We start from the raw sequence: 27905 nt of genomic DNA, 5'->3' as shown, positions 1-27905 counted from the left end.
TATTTATAGTTATATACTGATGATGACCCAATATAGTAGATCGAACCGTCTATTTTATTTTATTTAATGTAATTTTAAGTAATGACTTCGAAAGAAGTTTTGCTATAAGACATCGAGCGCTCGTGATAGATGCTTTATTTTTCTTGTTTTTAAATTTTGACCACCTATATTGACAATTAATATTTACAATTATAATTTTAATTAATTTATAATTATAATTATAATTTCTTTATTGATATTAAGATTAATTTTTTTATTTGTCTATATTTATTCCAGTGCTTTAATTTGACTGTGTAGAAATAGTTATCAGAATGATATTAACTTGGAATTTTATCTCATCAATAAGGAAATGAAAAATTTAAGATAATTTATAAAAATCATATATTTAACAAATATGTCATTTACTTATAAAATAGAAGCTACATTTTCAAATATAAATTCTTAAAGAATTTTTAAATATTTATATTACAAGTGAAATTGTAAACATAATCTGTACACATAATCTTATTATTTTAATAATTTACATAAAACAGAAGATATAATTTTGTATTTTCAGCTGTATTTGAGCCGATTAGCCGCAGAAAATTAATTGGCGTACAGCGGGTTGCGCACTGGCCTAAACGAATAACTTCTAATGGGAAATCTCAATGGTAGATGTAGACTTGTAGCTTTTTAAATGATAACAATAAATGAAGCACTGAAGTAAGAAAACAGTTTTTCTTGTAAGATAGCATGAGTATCAGACTGTAATATATGAACAGCAAAACATAAGCTGCTTTCAATTAACTTATAATGTTTAATTTAATTAAAATTTATTATTAACCGAGGTCGTATTTTTAAAAGACATGTAAATCCTCTAGACATATCTAATCTATGTTTTACGAATATGTTTGTCGATCTGAATAATATGAAACATATAATATTTCGCGATGCATGAAAAAATGCATAAAAAGTGAGAAACAAGAAATTTTTGTAATGATAATAGGAAGGTATATACAGCCTCGTAGCGTGATACGTATTTATCGTAATACGTATTTATCATAATTTTTGTATAACAAATACTTTTTTCTCTTTCATAGATTCGAAAATCCTTTTCCAGGATTAAAGTATACACATTAATACGTGTTTGTGAGGTGGAATTTATGCTGAGAACGACAAAAAATTTCGAAATTGAAAAAAATTTTAAGAAAAATTTTTTATCGTTCTCGACATAAACTCCACCTCACAAACACGTATTAATGTGTACTTCAATCCTGGAAAAGGATTTTCGAATCTTATACAAAAGTTACGATTTAGTCGGTAATACAGATGGCTTTAGGATCCTCATCATTCACGTGTTATACGTATGCGCAATTAATAGACTCATCGAAGTTCAACATACAGGAAATGACGAGGAAAAAGCAACTTATTTGTGTTGGTAATGAAATTCTGAATAGGGTCGTAAAGGTAATCTGTGTAGTTCTTTTCTGATCTTTCAGAAGCGCGTTTCAGTGCGACATTGTTTCTAAAAGTAAGTAATATAGAGATACATCTATCTTTCAGATAAAGGAATATATGTTGATGCTTCTTGTATATTTCTTTCCATTAATTTATATTTTTCTTTTAACTTTTCTTCCTTTTTTCTCGTTCTTTAATCCCCCCAAAAAAGTCCAACAATATCTATCGTTTCTTCAGATATTAGTTTCTAAATCGCTGCATTAATTTCTAAATATATTATATAACTAAATTATATAAATTAACTATAAATAACTATAACTCTATAACTATAACGATTATATAACTTTAAATTAATTTATAACTTGCCGTTATATTGGAAATAAAATTATTTAAAATGTTTTGCATTTTTATGAAGTCCTAATTTTCTGATTATTGTTGTAATTAATTAATCTTATCCAATTTTTTGCTGTTGTAATATCTTTTAACAAGATATTATAATTATCAATTATATTTTTTCTGCTATCCCACAACAACTGATTCTTTGTAAAAGTATTGATATTAATTTTAGATTTTTTATATATCATAGTCATAATATCGACATGAAGGAAACTATGGAACAGAATAATAGCAACAGCGTTAGTAAAAGCAATGATGAAATAAAGAAACGTTCCATGAAGTGGACTGCCGTTCTGTTTTATATTTATCTCCACGTTTTTGGACTTGCTGGGTTATACTTTTTATTTTTCAAAGCGAAATGGCTAACAGTATTCTACTGTAAGTATCGTAAATCATTACGTAGAACTACAAACAACAAATGATAGACATAGAATTAATAAATTGTTTATTGTGTGATTAGCTCATTTTGTAATAGAGACAAAAATAAGAATTTTCTTTTGCAAAAGAATGTTTACATTAAATTGCAATTGCCATCAAGTATCCCGTGAAATATAAATTTTAAATATGCATTTTCCATAAATAAAATCATCTGCCAATGCATTTTTAGCTGATATTCATAATTTTTCTTAAGATGTTATAAACTAAAGCCGCATAACATTTTAAAACATTATTTAAGATAATCTTGGAATAAGGACTAACTGTGGAATATCGGTCTTTGTAATAATATGTTTATCATTTTCTTTTTGATAGTCATTTAACTAATGGTCTCCTGTTTTGATGATTTTAGTTTTATTTCTGGTCACAACTAGTTCCATAGGACTGACGGCGGGAGCTCACAGATTATATGCACATCAAACATTTTTTGCCACATCACGAATCAGATTCTTCATAATGCTTGCACACACTTTCGCAGGCGTGGTAAGTAAAAGATTTATGTAATATTAAATATTTAATATTATTCAAGTATTTAAATAGTTTAATAAATATGAATAAGTATGTTGATTAATCAAAATACAATTATGTTTATAGTAATAAGATAAAATTTAGAATTAAATGAATTCCCGTTTCATAATAGTATGTTACTTTTAATTTTTTTTTATATTTTCATGGTTATTAAGTCCGTCTATACATTATCTATATCCTTAGTATATTGAACATTTTTGTATGACTGTGTCGCCACATCATTCTTTTGACAAATGCAATTTCGAAAAATTTGTAAAATTTTTAGTAATTTTATTTAATATAAAATAATATTAGTGTAGTACTAATAACTATTATTTGGTTGTTGTATTCACCAATACTTCTGCATTTCCATTAACTAAGGTATTTTTCTTCCCACAACTAATTATGGAAACCTGAGGTGCTATTTATCTATACTTTTATAGTTGCAGCACGATTCTGAGTGTAGTACTAGTAACTATAAAAATATAGTTTAATGCCAAACTATTCGCCCATAGTCGTGCCAAATATATTGTTCGATTACTCCAATAATATTTCTGTATTTCAATTAATTATGGGACCTTTTTCCCTGCAACCATTTTTATATTACTGAGGTGCTATTTATCTATACTTTTAGTTTAGTAGTTACTGACATATTTTTTTCTCTCAGTGTATTATTATCACTTGTACATTGCATAACATTGCTTTACTGTAAAGATCTAAGTCATATTTGTCATCATACTCGGGATATTGTATAATACGTGATAGCGGATATGTTAATTAACTTTGCAATTAATTTTGCAATTATATGATAATTGCAAAATCAATGCCAATCTAGAAATACGCAGTTATAAAAAATAAAAATGTAAATTATAAAAATTACCATATTTAACTTTGTTCTGTACTTAGGGTTCGATATACAACTGGGTATTTTGGCATAGGATGCACCATAAGTATTACGGTACCGAAAGAGATCCGTACAACCATAAGAGAGGCTTCTTTTATTCTCACGTGGTCAGTAATCTCTTGTCAGCACCTTCTGATTTAAAAACATACGCGAGAGACATTGATATGCGCGATGTAGACATGGACGGATACATTTGGACACAACGAAAGTATGTCTCGTTAATTATTATAGTTTAAACATAAAAAAATATCTTATTTTTTTCTTGTGAAATTCAACTCTTTCTATATATGAAAAATTATTAAAAAACGGGTTTTTTCCTAATTTACTATTATTACCTACTTTATCAATATACTTATTTTTTAATTTTTTTTTTGCTTATACTTTTTTATCTTTTTACTTATTCGACTCTCTAATATATTATATACATTTTTTTATTAACTTCATTAATCGTATTTCCTATTTTTATTTTATTTTTATTTGATACTTGAGGAAATTCTATTCCAGAATGTGTAATAAGTTATTCTAACTTTCTCTAATCCTAATATACAAAAATAATCATAATAATATAAAACAATATATAAAATAATTAAAATAATGTACATTACGTAGGTTCTACTGGATACTCTTCATCGTGCTTGGATTTTTGTTGCCTATCCACGCAGCTGTAGTATATTGGGATGAATCATATACAAATTCGTTTTTGATTATTGGCGCAGCGCGATTATTAATAACAACAAATATTTCTTGGCTAGTGAACAGCGCCTTGCTGGTTTGGGGCCTGAAAAAAGGGGATAAGTTAATATCTATTTTTGATACTTTTTCGCTTTTCTATAAGTTATTCTTCGAGCTACCGAAGAATTATGGTACCGTTCTTTTAAATTATTCTCATAGATGAGGATGATATACATTATAAATAGAACTTAACGGAGTTTGAAGATTTTTGAGAATATTTTATCATAAACTCTAAAAGACTACACAAATAAAAAAAAATACTTCCTTTCTTTCTAAGCTTAAATCATTCTTAATTCTCTAGATGAAATAAAATTGTTACATAATAAAAGTTTGAAAAATGTATAGTAATTTTCAATTATATACTTCTTAACTTAAAGTATTAATAAAATTCTATTGTTATTATTAAGCTTAGAATTTTATATTAAGTATTAAAAAATTCTCGTATTAATTAGACTTTGATACATAACTGTTTTTCTTTCTTCTTTTAACGGTGTATTGTATCTTCTTCATACATATAATAACGTAATCTTTGTATTATGTCTATTGAGTTTGTTTTCAATAATCTAACTTGTGGTATTGTTTTAGGTTTCCGGTCGACGACAATTCTGTCTTTTTCCTGTCGAAGTCTTACTGGATGAATTATCATTATATGTTACCATGGGATTGGAAAAACGATGAATTCGGTTCTTATGAAAGAGGATTCATCACGTTTACCATCAAAATATGGCGCGAACTCGGTCTTATCAATCAGCTGAAGACTGCTACCTGCGATGATGTGCGGGAAGCTCTTTACAAAGTGGCCTCATCGGAGATGACAATGGATGAAGCTTTGGCGGAAGTGAAACAGAATGCAGAAGAAGTCGCTTATAGGGAGAAGCTGATATATCGTCATTAGAAAAATAAATTTACAAGAAAATAAATTAATGTATGTAATTTAATATATTATTATAATTTTAAAGGATCGGAAAAAACCCAATTTTTTCAATTTTTCAGCAGATTTTTTCGATTTTTTTCCCAAGGGTAAAAAAATTCATTTTGGAAAAATTCACGTATTCTCGTAAAACCTACCACGTTTGCGGTTCTTTCCATAAAGAAAATAATTGCGTATAGAGTACACAGCGGGATAAGTTAACAGAAATTTTGAAATTGCATAAAAGATTGAGGTCGCATAATGTATTCAATATACAATATACACTACTGCACCGTTAATGTAAGAATTAAAAATATAGAATCCAAACATCATGTTTATATGATAATAGTAGGTCTAGAAAATAATTTGGATTTAAACTAAATTCGTAACAAAATATTTGAAAAAAAATAAACTACACAAAGAGACACTTCAGGAGTTCATTAGATCGGAATGCGACAAACTAGAGTTAAAAATCTGTCTACTTAAACTTTGCCATGTACTAAAAGAAGGTTAGATTAGGTTTTGCTATAAAAATAGAAGGATAACTAAAAAATTTTAATAAAAATAATGCTATATAGTTTCATAGATCGCATTAATTTTATAAAGGAATTTAGAATCCGGGAAAAAAATGGAGAAGATTTCATTATATATGTGTGGATCAAATTAGATCAAATAAGATCAAATTGTATCTGATGAGATTTAGTTTCTAGATATAATCAGATCTTCAGAAATCTAGCTTGGCCTCACATGAATGATGTTATATCCATTAAGATCTAAATAGATAATCTGCGATATAAATAAAATGCTATATTTTGAATATAAAGAAAGCATATTGTAGATCTACGAGAATATATTGATATATATAAATATTTAACTTTGTACAATGAAACTAAATGTAATAAATATTAGATCTACAGAGATATAATAATATCAAAGAAAATATATATGTATAAGTGCAATCTGATAAAAATTGACATACATATCTACAGAGATCTACATTGATATAATAATATCAAAATAGATCTACAATCTTGGCCAAAGGTATAAGGCAGTAAGGCACAATTGCAATTTTGTCGCATTTTACGAAAAGTTAAGTCTTGACGGAAAAAAATCTCAGAGATTTTCAACCACGCATTTTAAAGCTTAAAAATATATTATATAATGAGATAAATGTATTAGGATATTAATAGATCAAAGTATATCTACATCGATCTACTTTGATCAGGTCAAAATGAAGATCTCTTAAAATCTCTTTTTAGATCTAATGAGATCTACATATATATAGTGAAATCTTCTTCATTTTTTCCCGGGAAGTTAGTTATTATGTCTTTTATATAGCAAAAACAACAATTTTTCCGGTTTTTTCCAATAATTTGAAAAAAGCGGCTTTTTTAAAATTATATATATTATATATATACGGGATGTTTCGAAATTCGCGAATTGGAATATCACAGTAAAAAAGTTTTCAAAAAATTCAGTAAAAAATTTTATTTGTAAAGTTTTATTTTAAGCAATAGTTTGTAAAATAATAAAAATTTGAATATGGGCAATTACGGATTACGTTTAAACTAGGGCTCTAATTTTATTCCGTTTTTCGAAGATACGTGTAAACGTATTTTCGTTTAAACGTATAATAGTTAATTACACGTATATTTGGAAAAACGTTTCTAATAAACGGATATACTAATTATACGTGTAAACGTATTTTCGTTTAAACGTATAATAGTTAATTACACGTATATTTGGAAAAACGTTTCTAATAAACGGATATACTAATTATACGTGTAAACGTATTTTCGTTTAAACGTATAATAGTTAATTACACGTATATTTGGAAAAACGTTTCTAATAAACGGATATACTAATTATACGTGTAAACGTATTTTCGTTTAAACGTATAATAGTTAATTACACGTATATTTGGAAAAACGTTTCTAATAAACGGATATACTAATTATACGTGTAAACGTATTTTCGTTTAAACGTATAAAGCGAGCCCTAGTTTAAACGCTGAAGTGTGCGCTTATTAATACTACTACACGTACGATTCATAAACAAGTGACCGTCTAAACATAGTCCATAATTGGCCATTTTTTATATCTTATAGCGAATTCAATTGGACGCACTCAGTACGCACTAGTACACATTAAAGCCGTCGTACACAAAATATAACGTAAAGATATGTTATACATAAACATAATCGATTAAATCCTGAAATACTCAATACATTTTATTGTACTATTAGATTTAGAATTGTATTATAAAATATGTATTTTATAATTCGAAATATTTGTATTTTACTTTCATATTCAAATTAAATCAATGTACAACGGCTTTAATATGCACCAGTGCGCACAATTCGCTATTAAAAAAACCACTGCTTAAAATAAAAATTCACAAATAACTTTTTTACTTAATTTTTTGAAAACTTCTTTGTTATGGTATTCTGTATTCTGATTCGCGAATTTTGAGACATTGTGTATATTATAATATACAATTTAAATTTTGATATACAATCGGTTCCTTGTATATACATATCTGTTATGAATTAAACATCTGATGCGTGATAAATTTGTCTAATAAAGAAAGATAATTGCTAAGAACTGTAACAATAAACAAATATTCGGTTTGTTTTTTATTTCTCCACTAAACTGAACTAGAATTCCTTTTCTCGCTTTCGCCAAATATTAAACATATTATACCTATCTCACCTTAAAAAATGTATACTAGTTCAACCACAAAAAGCAGACAATGTATCTCTATTGTATCTATATTGTGTGCATAATTAGCGATCGAACTGATATTTGACAATTTGATAATTTGAATAAAAACAAGGAGTAGCAATGTGTAGCACGTTGAATAAAAAGACGCAAGGTATGTAATGTCTTTACATAAAAATATATTTTTTATTAAACATTTTATTTTAATTATTAATATGACAGCTCATTGTATAATACAATACAATATAGACAAGTGATTTCTTATATTTAATAGTAAAAAATAATTTTAATAATTTTGTGTTCTCTCGACGAATCGTGACATTCATTTTACATGCTTGTCATACTGGATGAACAAGCGATTATAATTTTATTTAAATTATCAAGATCATATGATATAAAATAAAAGTCGTAATCAAAAGATCAAATGTAGAAATGTTATTTGCAGTAATGTTAAAATAAATCCGTTAACAACTTAACAAGTAGCAGAATGATTTGTCACATGTCAAGAATATTAATTTAAATTCTGTAAGAATATAAATTATAATTAAATGTTAATTCAATTAACTTGACGTACTCACAAAATCGCGAAACGCGCTGCGTTTCCGCGCACGATCTCGTGAAAAAAGAAAAATAAATAAAGTTTATTTTACACGAGAAGATATTTTCAATGTCTTTGAAAGAAGATGCATAACAAAACAAATAAGTATGAGAAGTGCTTACACGTGTTTATATCATAAAAAGAATAATCGCTTACTTAACTAGAGCGAGGAGCAACGAGTTCCGTCAAAAATTGACTTCTCTCATCGCTACGATTTTACATCACAAACTGTTACACATAACAGTTATTTTCAAATCTTATATATTAACCGATACCAAGAGAGAGAATGATAAATTAATATAAACATACATCGCACGTCCATCACGTCGTAGCTACATCATTCACATTGGATACTTACGTTCGCTTTGGTTTATAAATCTTTATTACTATACTATTAGCACAAACGTTTTTATTTACATACTTCTTTCTTCCCACTAGAAACATAAAGGATTATTATATAAATAAATTATACCAAATCCATTGTTACTATACTAATTCATGTAATACAATAAGCATGAAATATACTAATAGGAACTAACTAAAATAAGAATTACGAAAACGTAATGTATTTATAATTATAAAAATAACAAATAATTTTTCATTGTGTCGCAACTAAAAACTTGAAGAATTTTTGTGTGCTTATAATATTAATGTCAAAGGAAAACGAAAAATAAAGAAATTTTAACTGTTACGCTTCTTAAAGAATAATGTCTCGCTGATGTTCTGGACGATTTTTTAAAGTATTTTTTAAAGTTAATTTTGATTTGATAGCAACAAGACGGTTATTGTATCAAGATTAATATCAGGTTTGAGAACCGAATTATATATTTTAATTGAAAAGGTGTAACGTACAAAATGTAATCATGTAATAAATACATATTAAAATTGAGCAACGTTGTAACAACATTTATACATTCTTAAAAACGATTTGTATTTATCTCAAGTTATGTAATTTTTATATCATATTTTTGTATTTGTAATTTTTGTATCGTATTTAAATGTCTACATTTCTTTTTTTTTTCTTTACCACAATATTGTACATTTACGCGTTACTTTAAAAGACAAAAGTACAAAATTATGTATTACATTAGATCAATGCTCCGATTATACAAACATGTATATATCTATCCTCTTTACGATTATATGCGTTAAAAATTGTATGAATAATACAAACTGTTCAATAATTACATAGTATGATTCGGAAGCTAATTTTATATCAATTTCTATATTTGAAAAGGAGATAAAAAAGTTTATCGAGCGAGTACATCTTGTTCGGGATCCAGAACACCATCGACATTACGAAAATCCTGCTTGATGTCAAGCCTTCCGAGGCTGTATTATATGGAACCCGCCAAATAATCGTGCAACGACATGTCGGAACCGAGATGCGCGACGGTCGAGACGTAAGTCCTGGGGAAGGCCGACTCAAATATATCTTTTATGAAATTTGTTCAAACGAATCAATTCGTGACCGTTGTGGACGAATGCGAAGAAAGCCTTATTTAATCGACAGTCTTACACACACACTCGTAGGATCCTACTGATCCTTCGTGTAATGATGCATCACTATCGCTTCGTCTCTTTCTTCCTGCGTTTGATCTTTATCGCCCCAACCCCATAACTCATGGCTGCCATCACCCGTCCTCTCTACTCGTTTTCTCACCATATCCTCAGATACGCTCTTTAAATCGTATGCCCAACCGATCTTCGCGAAGAAGTCGATGAAGGCTGTCGTAAAGTTGAACCTGTAATTGCCAAATTCAGCCGTCTTGTAATCCCAGGGAAAGACGTGGTGGTAATTGTGCCAACCTTCACCGAGGGCGAATATGGCAACACTTTTGTTCTCTGATGGATTGATATACCTATAATAAATAAGAAAACAATTGAATGTTGATCACATCGCTCGAAAATCAATCTTTCGAAACATAATAGTCTAGTAAAGATTTGAGAAAAGTAAAGAGTAAAAAATTAGGTAATCTCTCCTTTGAAAAAAATTAAGGACATACAGAATTTGATTTAAAAGATATACTCACGTGTTTATTAATTGATACTTACTTGTCGTAGGGTTTGTTGCCGAAAAGATGAGCCGCAGAGTTCACTAACCATGTCATATTCAATGTGAAAATATAACGAAGGATGGTAGGAATAAAGTAAGCGTTCGTCCAGGTCTCGTTCCAACACATGACCGGAATAATAGTTGGCAAAATGAAGCACATTAATGGCATCAGTATGGTATAATATCTGAAACGAACAATAAATCATTGCAGATACCTCGTCAATAACATTATTTCGATTAATATCAACACACGTACTTCTTTTGGAATGCCAATATGGGATCGCTCTCAAGATCACTTAAATCGATACGTTTGCCCTTTTCTCTAACTTCCGGATGTTTCCTACAGAGCAGCCAACCTATATGCGAAAAGAAGAAACCTCTCGTAGCGTTATGCGGATCAGCATCGGTCTCGCTGTATTTGTGATGAACCCTGTGGTCTCTGGCCCAGTCGATCGCGGCATCCTAGATACGACAAAATTATTTGATTGATGTTGATAAATATAGAATGCCTTATTCCTTTAAGAACCGAAATTAACAAAGTAACTTATAAGTGTTTTCTAAGGATTTTCAGGATCGCTAAATTTGATCCTGGCTTCAGAATTCTAAAATTCAAATTTCAAAGATTATCGTGAAATTCGGTTTTAGAAGATTCTTAGTATCGCTAAGTTTGAATGTAGTCTGAAAACATTGAAATTCTGAAGAGTACAATCTCTATGAAGGAAGATTTAGTATCATGATACTCATAATTAGAGTTATTTAAAAGTCAGTTTGGAAATCAATACTAACTGTTTGCGTAGCACTGATGAGCTTTAAATAAAGCGAAACTGGAAACTTGATATTACTTCGCAATTAAAAATTCCCTAAAACTGACTTTTATCATAAATATAATAAAATTATTTTTTTAATATATATAATAGAATTATTTTTTAAATTTCTGCCTGCCATATTAAATCCATCATATGAAGTTTTTATTTTTTATCTCAGTAAATAAAGCATTATCAAATTATCCTATAAGCCAATTTAAGTTTCATTAAATAAAGCAAACAGTTTACAAAATAAAGGATAAAAGGGAATCCCTGCAACAAGATCGCCGGTCTACAAAGAGTTAATTCGTTTCGTTCATGCAAAACAATTTTAATACATTTCCAGCATGCTTTATATTTGTTATTGTTCCCTCTTATTTGCATATTTTTCTGAATATTTATATTGCAATAAATAAAAATGCCTGGGATTTGCATGTTAGTACTTCCGTCGTAAATAACATATATCACGTATTGAATATGACATATATTCTTCAGCTCATGGAATGTCTTTTTTTCTCAACAATAGATCATTTGTTTAGCCAACATCTAACGACGCATTGGATTACATTATTTTATCATTTCTTACACGCGACGTGTGTTTCTACTTGATATCATTGCATCACATGAATTCCTTATACCTCAACAGCTACAAGAAAGAGTCGATTCTATCGTATTTTCGTTCAATTGTTATATCGTTAATATATACATTTAATTTAATATTTGCCAAAATCCTAAGATTGGAATCCGCCACGAAAAAAGTTAATTACAAATTATCGATTTTATTTCTCTTGAATCTGAATATTTTTATCCGTTATTTTGTGTATAATTTCTGAGAAATTCACCTACCTGGAACGCTATAGTATTCATAATCACGAGTATCAGCTGCAGAGGCCACTTGGCTTTGTAGGATCGGTGTGCCCAGAGTCGATGAGCTCCAGCTGTGACTCCCAAGCCACTAACTTGATACAGTAAAATTGCTGCAATCGAGAAAATTATTAAGTTACACGCAAAAGTCGCCGTTTGCTCCGGATCATCAATCTTCATTGGATAACCATCTTGTGACAAATTACATTACGAGAAATGATTGACAACGCGGAACAGAAAATTTATTCGTAACATGAATGTCGTAACGACGCAACATGTTTATATAATTACAACCATTGAAATCATCTTGAAAAATCTATTATAGTAAGGTCAGACAAAATTTTCAGATAAAATCTTAAGAGATTTTATTTAATTTATGTAACTTACTACGTTACTTATATAATTTATCATATATATTATACAGTAACTGTGTTAAATTGTTATTTTAAAAATTGTTAAATAATTATATTATAAATAATATAATTATTTTTATAATTTACATAAAAAATAGAAAATATAATTTTATATCTTCAGCTATGTGCCAATTGCAGAAAATTAATCGACGGACTTTGGATTGTGCATTACTGGTATAAACGATGTCATAAAAAACTATCATGTCAACAGGTATGATAATCTCATTCAAAAAAGTCACGAGTAATGTCGGACATGTAATATTTCAGCTGACCTAATTGACATTCCGCTAATTGCTTGCGTTAAAGAGCTTCGTGTAAGTGCAAAGTTGAACAAAGTTTGCTACGACAAGTATGTCAACGCAAATATACCAGCTAAACTCAGTCATATCATGCGATCAATCCAATAATATTTTTATATACTTTAATTTCCTTATTAAGTAAAAATATTATTTCAAATAATTATTACGCAAGCAATACGTTATGTCACTCAATAAAATTGGATCACTCACCGAAAATGACGGTTGCCAATTTGGCGGACGTGAATGAGAGATAAATTCCGTAAAGGGCGCTGAGATGTAAATACGAGAAAACCATCACATTTCTCCAAACGATGCGCCTAACATATTTAGGTTTTTCCTTGAGCTCTTCAATTAGTTGCGACTCGCCAAGAGTCTCACCTTCAAATAGCACTCCCGTCGGTGTGCTTGTTATATTCGGCGCCATCCTTGTCTATTAATGACATAAAAAATTCTTATATATTTCTTGCAAAAAATTTTAATATATCAAATTTTGCACTATCATCGCTGTCGTATTGATTAATAATTTATTTTTCGTTTCGTTAGCATTATTCATTATTCATTAATCATATCTAATTTTTTAAATTATTTATTATAATATATTGCTGTCACCTGAGTATTTAATTATTTATATTGCTACTTTAAAATATAAGGATAGAAATTAAATAATAGAAAAAACCTATTTTCGATCGAAGCGGCTCTCGATGTTTAATAATATATATTCATGTATAAATTTTTGCAAAAAAGCATTTTTCTATATGTGATACAAATCAAAACACCTGCGTGTTATTATTATAATTCCAATATTTCGAAGTTTTAGGAGGTTACAAAAGCATACTAAAAGAGGTATACATCATATATGTATATGTTAAAATTAAATTACGAAATTAAAATTAGCTAAATGTTTTTAAGTCAAATTATTTCCATAGATTATTTCAATGTTAAGAACAGAGCTTCTTTGACGAGACCGCGATGATAATGCATTTGCACACATGGCTTATTTTACGCTCTTCTAGAATCAAAAGCCATGAAAGCCTCGTGGAACAAATAGCAATGACGTATGACGCAAAAGCGATCGATAAAAGTAAAATCAGTAGCAGCAAATACGAGTTTATATGGGGCAAATACAAAATGTATCGTTTCTCTCCTTTTAATTTCATCTTTCTCTTTCTAGTTGCGATTTACTAAGAGTACCTCTTTATACCATTTACTAGAAATTTGACTTTACAATTGTCGCGATTCGCAATTACACGTTAAAGATACACGAAATGGTTATATCAGCGGACACTTTCTAGGTAATGCATGACCTGGAAACGTAAAGCAATTGTGATTATGTCATTTGTACACGCACAAGCGCACCGGCTAGTCCGCTAATTGATAACCGGTGCCCGGCGACAGTGATACTGGGGAAATGACACCTGTAAGACTTTCACCACGTCGTCAAACGAAGCTACCAGCTGACATCTCGATTATCCCAGTTAGAAACTCGCGTCGCGAGACCTGTATAGGTCCCCATGATTAGACTCGATTCATCGATGATGCTAGCGAAACCGCGAAGACCGAATACTCGCACGACGCATTTGCTACACTAAAGTAATAACGGAGTACGGCTTCTCGCTGTCATATTATGGAAAATAGACTTCTATTTGGATCAGGTATACAAATTTGATATCTCGAAATATTTTTTCATTTTAACGATTGTTTTAATTATCTTAATTACTTTGGAGTCGGACCTTCCTTCGAAACGTGAAAGCTCTTAACAGTTTCCGAATTATCGACTATGGTTTATCGAGACCGACGTGCATACGTACGGAGCTCGTGTATGCTCGTCGTTACAATCCCGCAAGTCGTCCTCAATTCCGTCAAACGCACGTGGATGTACGGGAGGCCCGAACCGGAGGATCCGCCTATATCCCGCGGTCGCGAATATCGGAGTAGAACACAAGATCGTGATGGTCTCGACAGTGCCCGGTCGAGGACCGTCTATCGACTGCCAGCAGTGCCAGCTGAATCCTCGACGCACGTCCTCCAGGCGCAGGCTTGCGCGGCGCCGGGACGCCGACTGCACTCGGTATTTTCGTCGACAGTCGCTTGCGCGGAATCGCTCTGATGAGTGATCTGCTGATCCTCTTAATAATCCCAAATAATCCGGCCATAAAGTTTCTATCGAAAACCCGAATCGAAATAATTTGAACGAGACAAAAGCAATGTACAATAAGTTATTGTAACACATTCTACTGTTTTGTATTTTTGTCTTTTTAAAAAAATTCATTGAGTGCATATTGAATGTATATTGAATGAATTTTTAAAAAGACAAAAATAGTACAAAACTTGAACTTTGAATAATTTTAATTATGAACTATTGTTAATAATAAGTGCATAGTATGTAATAAGATAAATTCAAGGATAAATTGAGATCGTATTATCACAATAACATAGTTCTTTTAATATTTTTGTAAACAGTAGAAATTATAAATCTCGTTCATACATTCCCTAAGCTTAAAGAATATGCTATTATACTTATATTAAATGAGTCTACGTTATTCATTACCAAAGGAACGCGATAAATGAGTTACATCGTACTTGAAGTGTGTTTAAAGAACGATGTAATTTATCACATTGAACATTTATAACCCATTGATCGAAACCTTTACGATAGTGACTGCAGTATCATCATATTTTAGATGTGACTGTAACAAAATTGAGGACATGACCTCAAGAACGACCTCGACACGTTCGAGCGAGCTCGATCATTGCCAAGGCTGCAAAGCATTTGAGGTCAACCGTGTTTCTCACGTAGCACGTCGATCAATTTAACACAATGATATTATTATCTCTAAGTAACAACATCAAAAAATTTTATCATTTATCGTTATTATATATGATTTATAACTACACATATTTTTATTGATCGAATATGTTGACAATCAATAAAAATGCTAGTAATTGATTAGATTAATTTTCTTCAAAAATTATCAATGATACATCTCCGGAGTTGTTAGAATAGTAGTGCAATGAATTTCGTTCAATATTTATGTGAACTTATTTGACTCAGCATACTTTTATTAAGAACAGTTAGTGAAAACATCAAACAGTTTTACACTGTTAAATCTATAGTGTCAAATTTAACTTAACCTGAGTCGCCATTGCTCCTACTAAATATATCATTATTTTTTACCAAAACGATAGTTAAATTTGACTCTATATCGTGTCAATTTGACATTATATAGTATCAAATTGACACTGTATAGCGTCAAATATAACCATTGTTTTAATATAAAATAACGATATGATTGAGTAGCAGCAGTGGCGACTTAGGTTAAGTTAAATTTGACACTATAGATTTAACAGTGTATCATTCATCATTATTATACGGTTTACTCGTATAATTACACATATCATTATCAATCGAATATGCTGATAATTATATATCAGCAAAAATGCATGTAATTGATTAAATGATTTTTTTTTTTTCAGAAATTATTAATAATTTTCGGAATTGTTTGAATAAATGTAGTGCAATAAATTCCATTCAGCATTCGTATTGACTCATTTAACTTAGCATACTCATTTGACTTACAAGGGAAGTTTCACAACTGTCCGGAACCGATTTGATTCTCCATGAAATATGTTGTTAAACGCGAAAATCTAAGAGACACATATTTTTTTATACGTGCCCTAACTCATGTTTAAAGGGTAAAACACCCCTTTGAAAAAAATGTTTATTAAATACCTATTACACTAATTTTTCCGTTTACAAAGAAGGAAATTTAATAAAAATAATATGCACATCTTGTTAATAGATATACGAATAAGTCGCTCGAGAACTAATTAGAATTCGACGCAATGCATTAATCAATAAAAAAAACTAATTAGGAGCGATATTATCTAATAAATTGCAAAATCTCAACTCCGATTTTTTAGCTGATACATAAAATCAAATAGGCTTTTATCGACAACTTGCTTTAAAAAATTGATATGAATTAGTTCTGCATTCATACTTATCACCATTCGACAAAAAAATGAAAAAATTAATAAATTAATAATATTAGTAATTGACCTTCATGTGTCTTTTCAGTATTCGCTATTACGCAGTTTTCAATGTTAACGTTAACAAATATAATTACGTGTTTGCATATTCCTATATCTTTTTTTTACGCAGAGGCTGAAGTCAGTTATATATCGGTAAAAAAAAATTCATTTATTATTAATTCATATTTAAAACACAGAGTTTTGTATAATATAACGCATAACGCATAATGCATAAGAAAATATACAAAATCTTTCATTTCTTTCCTTTCCATAAAATAAAAAGTTCTGATTGGTTGACTTTCTTATGCTTTGTACATTGTATACGTTATGCAAAAGTCTGTGCTCTGACCTTAACTTTTATCATTAATTGTTATTATCAATTGTCAACTTTTCTATTTTTGTTTCTATCACACGTCCGTTGATATCATAGATCTGCTTTTTATTCCTGCACTCTCTATGCACCGTGTGCATCAGTTCAGAGAGTGTGGGAATAAATAAAAATCAGACATCATATGTCGCGTTAAACAGCAGGACAGGTCTATTTTCACGAAACAGCTGATCAGATAAATGATCTCGGCAAGTCGACTTCGAATTTTATCTTGTTGTCGTTTATAGTTAAAAGATCTGGGTACGTATGCGTGTGCCACGTACGTTTATTATCACTTCGTACACATATATACACACACACACACACTCACATACGACTATCATATATATATGGGCCGTTTTTCTAATTTGTGACAAATTTAGAACGAGTTTTTCCCCTCTCTCTAAACAAGTTATTCTTTTTAAATAAAAATGATTTAAATTATGATGCTACCTTTTTAAATAAAGTCCTGCTTTTTGAAGCACTTCTAATTATTAACGGTTTTCGATTATGAAAGGGAAGACATTAAGTATTATAAAAAAAAAGATACGCAAGACTGACGGTTCGTTTTGAGATCGAGGCTTGAAACGCGCTGATCAGATCTTCCAAAGCTTCTGTCTTTTCCTTTTTTCCCTCTCTCCAACATCCAGTTCGTTGAGGATCACGTTATACCGGCAGTTGTAGCAGGGATTGGGGAGAATAATCGGGTTGCGTCTGATACGGTATGAGTAAACCGTCGGTCGGCTCGGACCAGACCTCAGCTGAGATCGTCTGAACCAATGGAATCGCTTCGCGCGACTCTCGCCACCTGAGACTAGCGAATGGTGACGGACGGAAACAGGCCAGACCGCGCGCATTCTATTCTTCCGACAAATATCGACCGCACGTCTATATTAGCAGTACTGAACTACAGACCACTTGCTTCGCGCTTTTTAAAGGCGAACTACTTTCAATTAATGTAATTTAAGCAAATACCTTTTTTTATTATTATTTTCACATACTCGAAATAATTAATGAACGACTGAAAGAAAAGCTATCCGATTAGTACTTCATTAATAATTAATTCCATATATAAATAAATCATTCAATTTTGCTATTTCACTGATTTATTAGCTGAGAATTGATATGATATAAAATATTCAAATTGTAATCCACGTCAGCTGTTTTTCAAACGTGCCGTTTCCGCCTCGTCTTTTTCATAGCATGAACCCGAGTATAATAGTTCACGCGAGTAACACTCGGGTAATGATCGCTGACCCTTTGCATACATCATACGATCATTATCTAGTATGATTCACACACATTGCGCTACGTGTACATATAATATACGTGGTGCTTGTACCGTATGTTAATGATTAATAATAAAAAAAAGTGTTAATCAGAACTGCTCGTAGCAAGAAGAACGACGTTACGTATACTTTAAGACATTTTTACGATTTTGCTTTTTATAAGATCAGACACTCTTGTTTTCTCGTCTTCTTATTTCTTCCAACATTGTTTTCTCTTTGTAACAATTATTCGAAAATATTTTTACCGTTAATTTATTCTTCTCCACGCGAACTTTTAAACGAAAATACCGAAGGAAACATCGTGTAACATAGCTTCATCCTCGCGCACGCATCTCGCCACATCTCACGCAACCACGTGGACACGAGTTGCGTACACGTAATCACTGTGCCGGCGATGCGATCTCGTATTGGTCGATCGCGGCTCGTACGACCGCGTGCTCGCTTATTCTGGTGCACGTCGTCAAGTTACATACACATGTATATACATACGCACGTCCCTGATTCTCTCTGTATTGAATCTAGTTTTCTAACACTAAATCCGGTTTGAAACTTTTAATTTAAACTCCTGGATTCGTAGATATCTGAAACTTTTCTGTCGAAAAGTTTAAATTAATAATAGAAAGATTTTTTTTTATAATATCTGGGAACATTCTCAACACGCCGGCCGGCCGGTGAACTGACATCGTAGTGTGTATGTGTAAGTACGCAGGTTTATGCATGAACGGATCACGCGCGTAACGGCTGCTCGTCTTGTTTTATGCCACTTCCTCATACGTGCGTTATATCACGTAAAACGCTTAATCTGGCCGATACACCAACCGATCACGCTTTTACATTGTGACATATATATATATATATATATAAAGAAATGTGATAGGGTGAAAGAGCAAATTACAATTATTGAGCATTCAATTGCATTTGACTTTATAAATATATAGGTATATATGTATGCGCATGTGTATATATACCGAATATAAATACATAACATATAAGATTAAGCATTATCGCTCAAAAAAACAGAGGAAAATTATTGGCTAATTCAATAATTATTGAGCTATATAATCCAATGTATACATAAATCATTCAGGTAGCGAACAAATGTACATGCTTATAATTTCTAATTTAGACTCCAAAGTCCTTCAATTTTTGGTTCAAATCTTAATTTTAAATAACTAATTAATTTTTATTATTCTTTTACATATTAATTAGATAAAATTAATTAGATAAAATATGATTATTTTTTTTTTAGAATTGCAGAAGACATATCTAAATAACAAATTAGATACTTTGCAAATATATTTGCATATATGTGTTATGTTTAGACTTGTTTGTAAAAAAAACTGAAGAATTTTAGATGAAGAAATAACTCAAATATATTTTATGTATAAATATTTTCTACAACGTTTTTTTTCCGGCAGTAACCGAATTGACCAATCACAGTAGAGGTAGTAAAGCCCTAGCGAATCTAATGTTACGATTTCCTTACTGCTTATGTCTTATTGCCTTACATTTTTGTATGTGCCATAGGCTTTAGTAGGCTACTCAACATGTTGTAACTCATTAGTAAACTAATTGCGTAATAATTGCATTTTACTGAACACACCTATATTAATCATTCTATTATAATTCGTTCGTTTTGTGTGTTTCAAAAGGGTTACTACATTATAAATTACATTGTTACATGTGTAATATACTTAAAAGAATAATACATTGGAGGCAGTCATTTTGATCAATACATTTTGCTTCAGAAGACTCAGTGTATATATACTTTTAATTTACTGGAAAATATGGCAACCGCTAAGTAAACATGTTAAGACATTGAGTACATTTAGAACCGTTTAACAAACAATCATAAAACGGTTGCAAAATTATTGCATTTTGCTGAACGCACCCAATATTAAATTCGTTAATTCGCAAATTGTCTTAAAGTTTGGCGTGGATTTTTATCAATTATGTTTCAAAGCATCATTATCAAAATCAGAATATTTACCACTATGAGATTTATTTTGGAGATTGAAGTTCTCTCTCCGAATGAAAATTTTCAAACCAATGTCTATTTATGCATTCTAAAGTGGCATTGTTTCCCAAACACATCATATATATTTTTAGCATAATTTGTTGCATTAATGCTTTTTTTAAACTCATAACATTATTGATCGAAATACAATACATTTTGTCGGAAGTTATTGTTATTGCAGTATAAAATATTTTTAATTTATAATACGAATTAAAAATACGAAATAATAAACTTGCTTAACTTTATTTATGTAAACAATAGGAAGTGCATACGGATCCATTCAAAATACGGATATTTTTCAAAAATGTATTTTTTAAAAACGGCCATTATCGTATGCACCAATACATAACTGACAATACTATTCATAAAACATTTTTGAAGAAGCTGGAGATTCAAGCTTTGCTTCTGATTCAAATTTTTTTGTTGTCTCACAAGTAATTCAGAGAAGCATAAATTTTATGGAGTTTTCGAAATCTTAAAATATCTCTCTCTCTCTCTCTCTCTCTCTCTCTCTCTCTCTCTCTCTAGCACATATGGAAATTATTTATTGAAATATTTCTATCGAAATTGTTCAATTATTCCTTTATTATATTTCTTCAATGCAGGAAATTTGTCTATTATTCAATCTTTTTTTCTCTTTTGCCAAATTGTATAAGATCACAGATTTACAGATTTAATTTAACAAAAAGATTTGATTAATTTTCAAAAAATTATTTCAATTTTATCGTTTAAAAATTAATAAGTTTATGTCGAGATTAAAATCTTCATTTGCACATGTTTCGAGAAAGTTGAGAGCGTAATCATTATGACAAACGATCTGTGATCCTCTGCGTGAATTTGATCTTCTTAATATTTTCCAAATGGCGTCACGCTACATCAAGTCATCCCGGAAACGCGAATGTAAATGCGATACACTTTGGTGTATTGCGAAAACCGAAGCGAAAACATTATGATTTACATCGTTTATATATATTTTCATGAAAAATCGTCCGATTGGACAAATATTAATTTCACGTAACATCGCAACTTTTTAAACAAATGGGAATTGAACGCTTATTAAGAAATAAATCGAACTTATAATTTGTATTTGAATATAATGGAATTAAATTCATATTAAGTTAAAATAATAGTTTCTTATATATCGTCTTCATATATTTTATGAAAAATATAGACTACATTTAAAAACGGAAGAATAATTTTTGCAATTCTAGTAAATCTAACAATTTTAGAAACTTCCTTTCTAGTTTCCATGAATAATTTGTAACTAAAAATTCAAAGCGCAAAAAAGTGTTCTAAATTATAAAAGGAATTAATCATGTAAATTGAAAAGAGAATGCAAAATAAAAAGATTGTATTCAAGCAATTTCAAATCTCAAAATTATTTAGTCTCGAATTTAGTTTAGATTCTTTTATTACTATATTTTAATTATTCTTTTCATTGTTACTATACATGTGTCTTATTCATTTATAAAAAATTGTGCGCAATAAAAAGAATAAAAATATTGGCAATAGACAAAAAATTTCATGCACACAAAATCAAAGAAGTTAATAAAGGAAGAAGATTAAATAAGAATCACATTTTAGATAACTTAAATGATGGAAAATATAAATACTGCGTACAAATTATTATGAGACTATGTCACAAATTATATGTAGGTACTGAAGAATGCTATCTACTCAATCCCTTTTATACAGGATTGGCAAGTAACGCGTTACTTGTAACATCATTACTTTGTTGATCGTTACCTTGTTATAATAACGAAGTAATGACATTGTGAATTTTTTATGATGGTAATGCTAACATCAGAGTTAGAAAAGTCAATCGTTACTCGTAATGGATTGAAAAAGTCATTCGTCACTGAAAAAAATAACTCCTAATTTGTAACGAGTTAGGGTAAAAGCAGGGATTATGGAATAGGCTACTAATATGGAATAGTGGTTTATTTTTTAAACAAAGCATTGCAATTTGGCGGCAATCGCTAAAAATTGTTGCAACTGCTACAATTTTACAACAAAACCTGTCATAACAAGCAATAAACTCAATCCTACCAAACGTTTTAATCAATCTTCCTATACGGATAAGTCTTTTCCATCTTTGGAAATGTCATAAACATTAGACTATTTATATATGTGACAAATATAGGGTAAAAGCGGGTATTATAGCATAGGCTACTAATATGGAATAGTGGCTTATTTTTTAAACAAAGCATTGCAATCTGGCGGCAATCGCTGAAAGTTATTGCAACTGTTACCAAACATGTCATAACAAGCAATAAACTCGGTCCGACCAACCGTTTTGCTACAATTAACATTTATTCATTTTCGTTACGTCAGGAGATCCGGCAGCTTTTTTTAAAAAGTGTTCTCACAAACTGAAGGTAAGTTTTTTTTAATGCTTATATCACATAGACGTTTTTAATAATGTTGCACGAATCATTTTATGCAGATTAATTGCTATTTCAAACTTGTTTATTGCTACGGAAAGACTTTCTTTGTCATATGACGACATGCAGGTAATGTGGAATATATCGAGGGTTGAGAATATAATTTTTTTATTCTTCTTGTGAATAACGTTTATTTTAGATGCTAATATTTATTGTATGTCATAATTTAATTTGATTCAAGATTTAATTGTATTCTTTATTGTCCATGCGTAATAACGTTCAACGATGCTATTATATTTTCTGTGTTATTGTACAATAAAAATGTGAACAGTTTTCTATTTTTCTTGATCAGTTTACATAAATAAACAAATTTGGACTTCATTTATTGTGTTATTTATTACTATGATCAAAATTTCATCGGTATTCCATATTACATCCCATTTTTTAAACTCCCCCATTTTCTCACTTTTTACTTTTTTGTTAATATTAACGTTGGACTTAAATTTTGGCGACTTTCATTTATTGGATGTTGTAGCTAACATATTCCTCAAGAGTTCTGTGTAAATTTAAAGTATTTATATGCATTTATATCGGAGCAATGTTAATTTAAAAAACGCTATTCCATAATCCCTGTTTTTACCCTACTTCTTAGTAACGAGTAACGTTACGCGTTGCTCGTTACTTATAATTTTTTCAGTGTAATGTGTAATAGTGACAAGTTACTTTTCAAAGTGACTTTTCTAACCTTAGTGCAACCTTAGCGTTTAGTTAGTTAGCGTTACCGTCATAAAAAATTGCAACATCGTCATCAAATTATTTACTATAAAAAGTAACGACAAAGTAACTGAAAAGTAACGTTTGCTAACCCTGTTTATATATAATATTAATATAGTGTCGGCGATATATTGAACGATAGTGTTCAACGATTATCCAGACAATTAGCTCCCCAACCTGATCATTCTCTATGAAGCGTGCAACAGGAAATACTTATTTGCATCGAAGAGAACGTCAACGTGATTATTTCGCAAATGCAGCTAACGTTATTCTTCGAAGTATCGCGAAACATTTCGTAATATTACATTCGTAATTAAACTTTAACCGTTTTAAACGCATGCAAAGATCGGACCACGTAATTGAACAACATTTGCAAAATAATTCATATAAATAATTAATTAAGAAGGTAATATTTTCCGGCTAGATAATATTATCGGAATAATAAAACTTTTTTAATTTAATATAATATATATACTTATATAATATTATATATTATATATAATATTATAATTATTAAATTAAATTAATTCATTCCTTAATTTAATAAAAATAGGAGTTATTATAATAATTTTTATTATTACGTTAACAGAGCCGAAATATTAATATGTGCTAATATTAATGTTATTTGCGACTTAAACATCCCATTTACAGCGTTCTAGATTCGTATAAAAATAAACTTATAGTACGCGACAGATCAACCGATACTTCAAGCATCAGGAACAAGCACATGTAATAACGGTGTATTTTCGCGGGAGTGTTTAGAATAGTTTCCCGAAGACGTAACGTATATAACTGTTCAAGTTACTCATAAATATCTCTTTCTACCTTGATGTATGTAATAAAGAGCTGCGTTCGTTTTAATTTTTTGTCATGTCGTATAATTAACGCACACCTTGCATACCGCCACTAACGATTGCTTCCAGCAATGTCAAAGTCACGGATCTTACATTAGTATACATAATTGCATATTGAAACTGTTATAAAGAGAAATGTGTTAAAGCAATCAAAACCGAATAATGTCAATTGCACAAAAAGTGACACCCTTTCCCATATAAGAACTACTGACAAATTGCAACTGTTACTTTGAAAATCAATACTGATGCTGAAATGGTTCGGAAATATGACGAAATATCTTGAATCATCGAATATACAATATAATATTCTTTGGATAATGAATCCCAATTTTGTATGAATTGCTTTTCTTATTAGTCATAATTCTTTAGTTTCTAAAATTTCATTCCTAATTAAACGAGAAATTGTAAATAAGTAATTCCACGTGCTGAAGATGTATATATATGTATATGGAATTATGCTAACGATGCAAAAGACTACCTACTCACAATCTATTTCCCTCTTTCTCTGAAAGGATATATTTAACAACAAAGGAATTATTCAACCACAATCGTGATTGATAACGCGTGGGTAGGAGAAAAGCAACCTTTTTACATTAAAAATTACAAGATTCTCTTGATAAGTGCGTCACAATAACTAATCGATGTATCTTTTGTCCTTATACGCAATGCGCTATATTTGACTTTTTTTCTATCACACGGAAATAATGAGTGTATCACAGTTTACATTATTTCCTACATTTTAATTTTCGAAGGAGCTGCATTTTTTTAATAAGGAAAATATACATTTTGTTTTGTTGGTCTTGTTGAAAATTTTTCATGGATAAATGATTTTGTTGCAAATGTATAAATATTATAAATCATTAGTTAACAAAAATTAAAAAAAAATCAATTATTTGTAAATAAACATTTAAAATAAATAAAACTTTTGTAACAAGAAAATACTATTAACAAATGATTTGAAAAATTCAAAAAAGTATTCAAATATTTTAAGTCTCATATGTAGAGCGGCATTTCCTTCTGAACAAAGTTCAGGAAAATTAACATAAATCATTAAATACTTATTATATTAAATATATAGTATACATACATAAATCATTATAGTAAATAAATAAAATTTACTCTAATGCAAATTTTCCACTAAAAAGTCTTTGTCTAGGACGAAATACAGCTTCATATAAAATTTGAAATATTTAAATTATACTAAAATTTGAATACAAATTAATAATTAACATGATGGGACTCTCTTTTTCAGGAAAAATATAATATCTTTTAACAACTTTTTCAAACTTCTAGTTTTACATGGTTAATTATATTTACAATTAGCCATAAACATATTTATTGGATACTAGTGTTATCGAATATTAGTTTTACATAACCTATAAATACAATAAATATTCGTAGACTATATATAAAAACAAAATTTTTAGAAAATGAAGGAAATACGAAGTATACATGTAATTTGTCTGTATTTATTCGATTGGCGCGCAGATATTGAGCCGAACTAGACTTTGATTTCAATAAACAGCGTTTATTGATATTAATTTCATGGATATTGTCTAATTCTCGAATAATAAATTTTTGATCAATATTCATGCTTTAGTAATTTCACAATTGCCGTGGACATTGGACAGTTGAAAACTGGCAGTAATTGACACTACCCAAGCAAAACAACAAGTCACGATAACGTCAAAATGACATTAAAATGAATCGAAAATGATTTAAAAATGACTTTTAATGATCATTTTGGAATCATTTTGACATCATTTTGATATCATAATGATTTGTTGTTCTGCTTAGGCTAAGGTAGTTGAGGGGTTAGTCGCGGATAAAGAATTATATCGACCTACCCCTTCGTAAATTTTCGCAACTGGTTTCGTCCTGGAGACTGATAGTGGATTATTTCTCTCACCGAGGATGACAAACGCGCGGAAGACGAACGAAAAAACGGTGATCCTCGTGTAACTGTGACTTCGGAGCGACTTCGTCTGGCTTGACTATCGGGAGGTGGACAACGATCGACGTTCGCAATAGAACTGAGAGACCGGCACTATGTCGCGAGAGTTAAATATTATTGGCGATGCTTGAAGAGAAAGAGAGAGAGAATGAGAAAAAGAGACCGCTGGTCATGTCGGTGGCACCATCGCGTGCTCGCATGGTAAATCAACAAGATCGACGAATAACACGTGATGTTCTCATGCAAATCCGAAAGTGCGAAATAAAAAAAACATGAATCATGATTTATGATTTGTTGTGATTCCTTTAAACGACTATTTTTTGTTATATTTGGCATGTATTAAACGAAAAGAGTTTTCTATTCATTAAAATTCATGAAAAAAGATACATATGATAACTGTAAACAGATTACAAACCTCTTAATAAATTTTAAGTACTTCAGAAATGATATTAAATATGTTCAATTGATACTTAAAAATATTTACTTAAAACCCTTCCAACAAATATTTATTAAAATTTAGTATTTTTTTCAATGTAAGAAGATGATCAATAAGAATCTTACTTTTAAACCGTATAATGTGAGAAACATAAATAATAATAGAAATTCAAGCCTATACCGGTCGAAGCTAAATTTTTAATGCTTTAAATAATTCAATGTGAATTATATATAGAGGAAGGTCATCGATACTGACATAGGTCTCCTAAAGCGACACTCCCTTATTTCTTAAAAACTAATCTTTACACCTTATTAATACTAATAAAAACGTGATCTGTTTAGCTAATTAAAGAAGTACAAACTCATAATTCATATATTTGTGGCTTATTTCTATACCAAATCAGCTAAAAACAAATTCTATGAATCTGAGAAGAAAATTCTTATGGTGTTCTTTTGCAAATTGCGTAATTAAAATAATGGTGACTGTATTATTGATAATATTATGTCATTTTAAATGTTTATAGTTTCATAAATTAGTTTTCTTTACAGAATAGGATATATTTTTATTTATAGAATAGGAATGTTGGCATTATTGCCTACTATGTCAGTTTTGGAGCCCATTTTGTCAGACGCTCATTTTTGCATAACTTACGAAAAACTTAATTATTGCAAAATTGCAAACAGTATTATAAAAACTGCTTATATTATCTGATAGAAGACACTTTTTA

The 27905-nt window shown here is 29.9% G+C and overlaps 2 protein-coding genes across 7 annotated transcripts; one reads left to right on the top strand and one right to left on the bottom strand.

Annotated features, from left to right (window-relative positions):
* Window positions 1–1454: 1454 nt before the first annotated feature.
* Window positions 1455–5355, top strand: LOC108723366 (acyl-CoA Delta(11) desaturase). 3 transcript variants are annotated; one of them, XM_018449072.1, is made up of 6 exons: window positions 1455–1510; window positions 2024–2211; window positions 2621–2751; window positions 3682–3887; window positions 4289–4474; window positions 4997–5306. In XM_018449072.1, the coding sequence occupies exons 2-6, from the start codon at window positions 2037–2039 to the stop codon at window positions 5304–5306; spliced, it is 1008 nt and encodes a 335-aa protein (XP_018304574.1). In that variant the 5' UTR covers window positions 1455–1510; window positions 2024–2036. The 3 variants fall into 3 exon arrangements, with proteins under 3 accessions (XP_018304574.1, XP_018304573.1, XP_018304575.1); XM_018449071.1 differs by having other exon boundaries at window positions 1469–1510; window positions 2006–2211; XM_018449073.1 differs by lacking the exon at window positions 1455–1510 and having other exon boundaries at window positions 2037–2211; window positions 4997–5355.
* A 4365-nt stretch (window positions 5356–9720) lies between these two features.
* Window positions 9721–26840, bottom strand: LOC108723402 (acyl-CoA Delta(11) desaturase). Of its 4 annotated transcripts, XM_018449152.1 has the most exons (7): window positions 26702–26840; window positions 26607–26614; window positions 13285–13498; window positions 12345–12475; window positions 10952–11157; window positions 10695–10880; window positions 9721–10501 (listed from the first exon to the last, which is right to left on the bottom strand). In XM_018449152.1, exons 3-7 carry the CDS (start codon window positions 13496–13498, stop codon window positions 10177–10179), a joined length of 1062 nt encoding a protein of 353 aa, XP_018304654.1. In that variant the 5' UTR covers window positions 26607–26614; window positions 26702–26840; the 3' UTR covers window positions 9721–10176. The 4 variants fall into 4 exon arrangements, with proteins under 4 accessions (XP_018304654.1, XP_018304651.1, XP_018304653.1 ...); XM_018449149.1 differs by lacking the exon at window positions 26607–26614 and having other exon boundaries at window positions 13285–13504; window positions 26636–26840; XM_018449151.1 differs by lacking the exon at window positions 26607–26614 and having other exon boundaries at window positions 13285–13504; window positions 26698–26840.
* Between the last annotated feature and the right edge of the window lie 1065 nt (window positions 26841–27905).

This window comes from Mycetomoellerius zeteki, unplaced genomic scaffold (genome assembly GCF_001594055.1).
Source record: "Mycetomoellerius zeteki isolate Tzet28-1 unplaced genomic scaffold, Tzet1.0 scaffold232, whole genome shotgun sequence".
Lineage (NCBI taxonomy): Eukaryota > Metazoa > Arthropoda > Insecta > Hymenoptera > Formicidae > Mycetomoellerius > Mycetomoellerius zeteki.
This window is presented reverse-complemented; position numbering and strand designations above follow the sequence as displayed.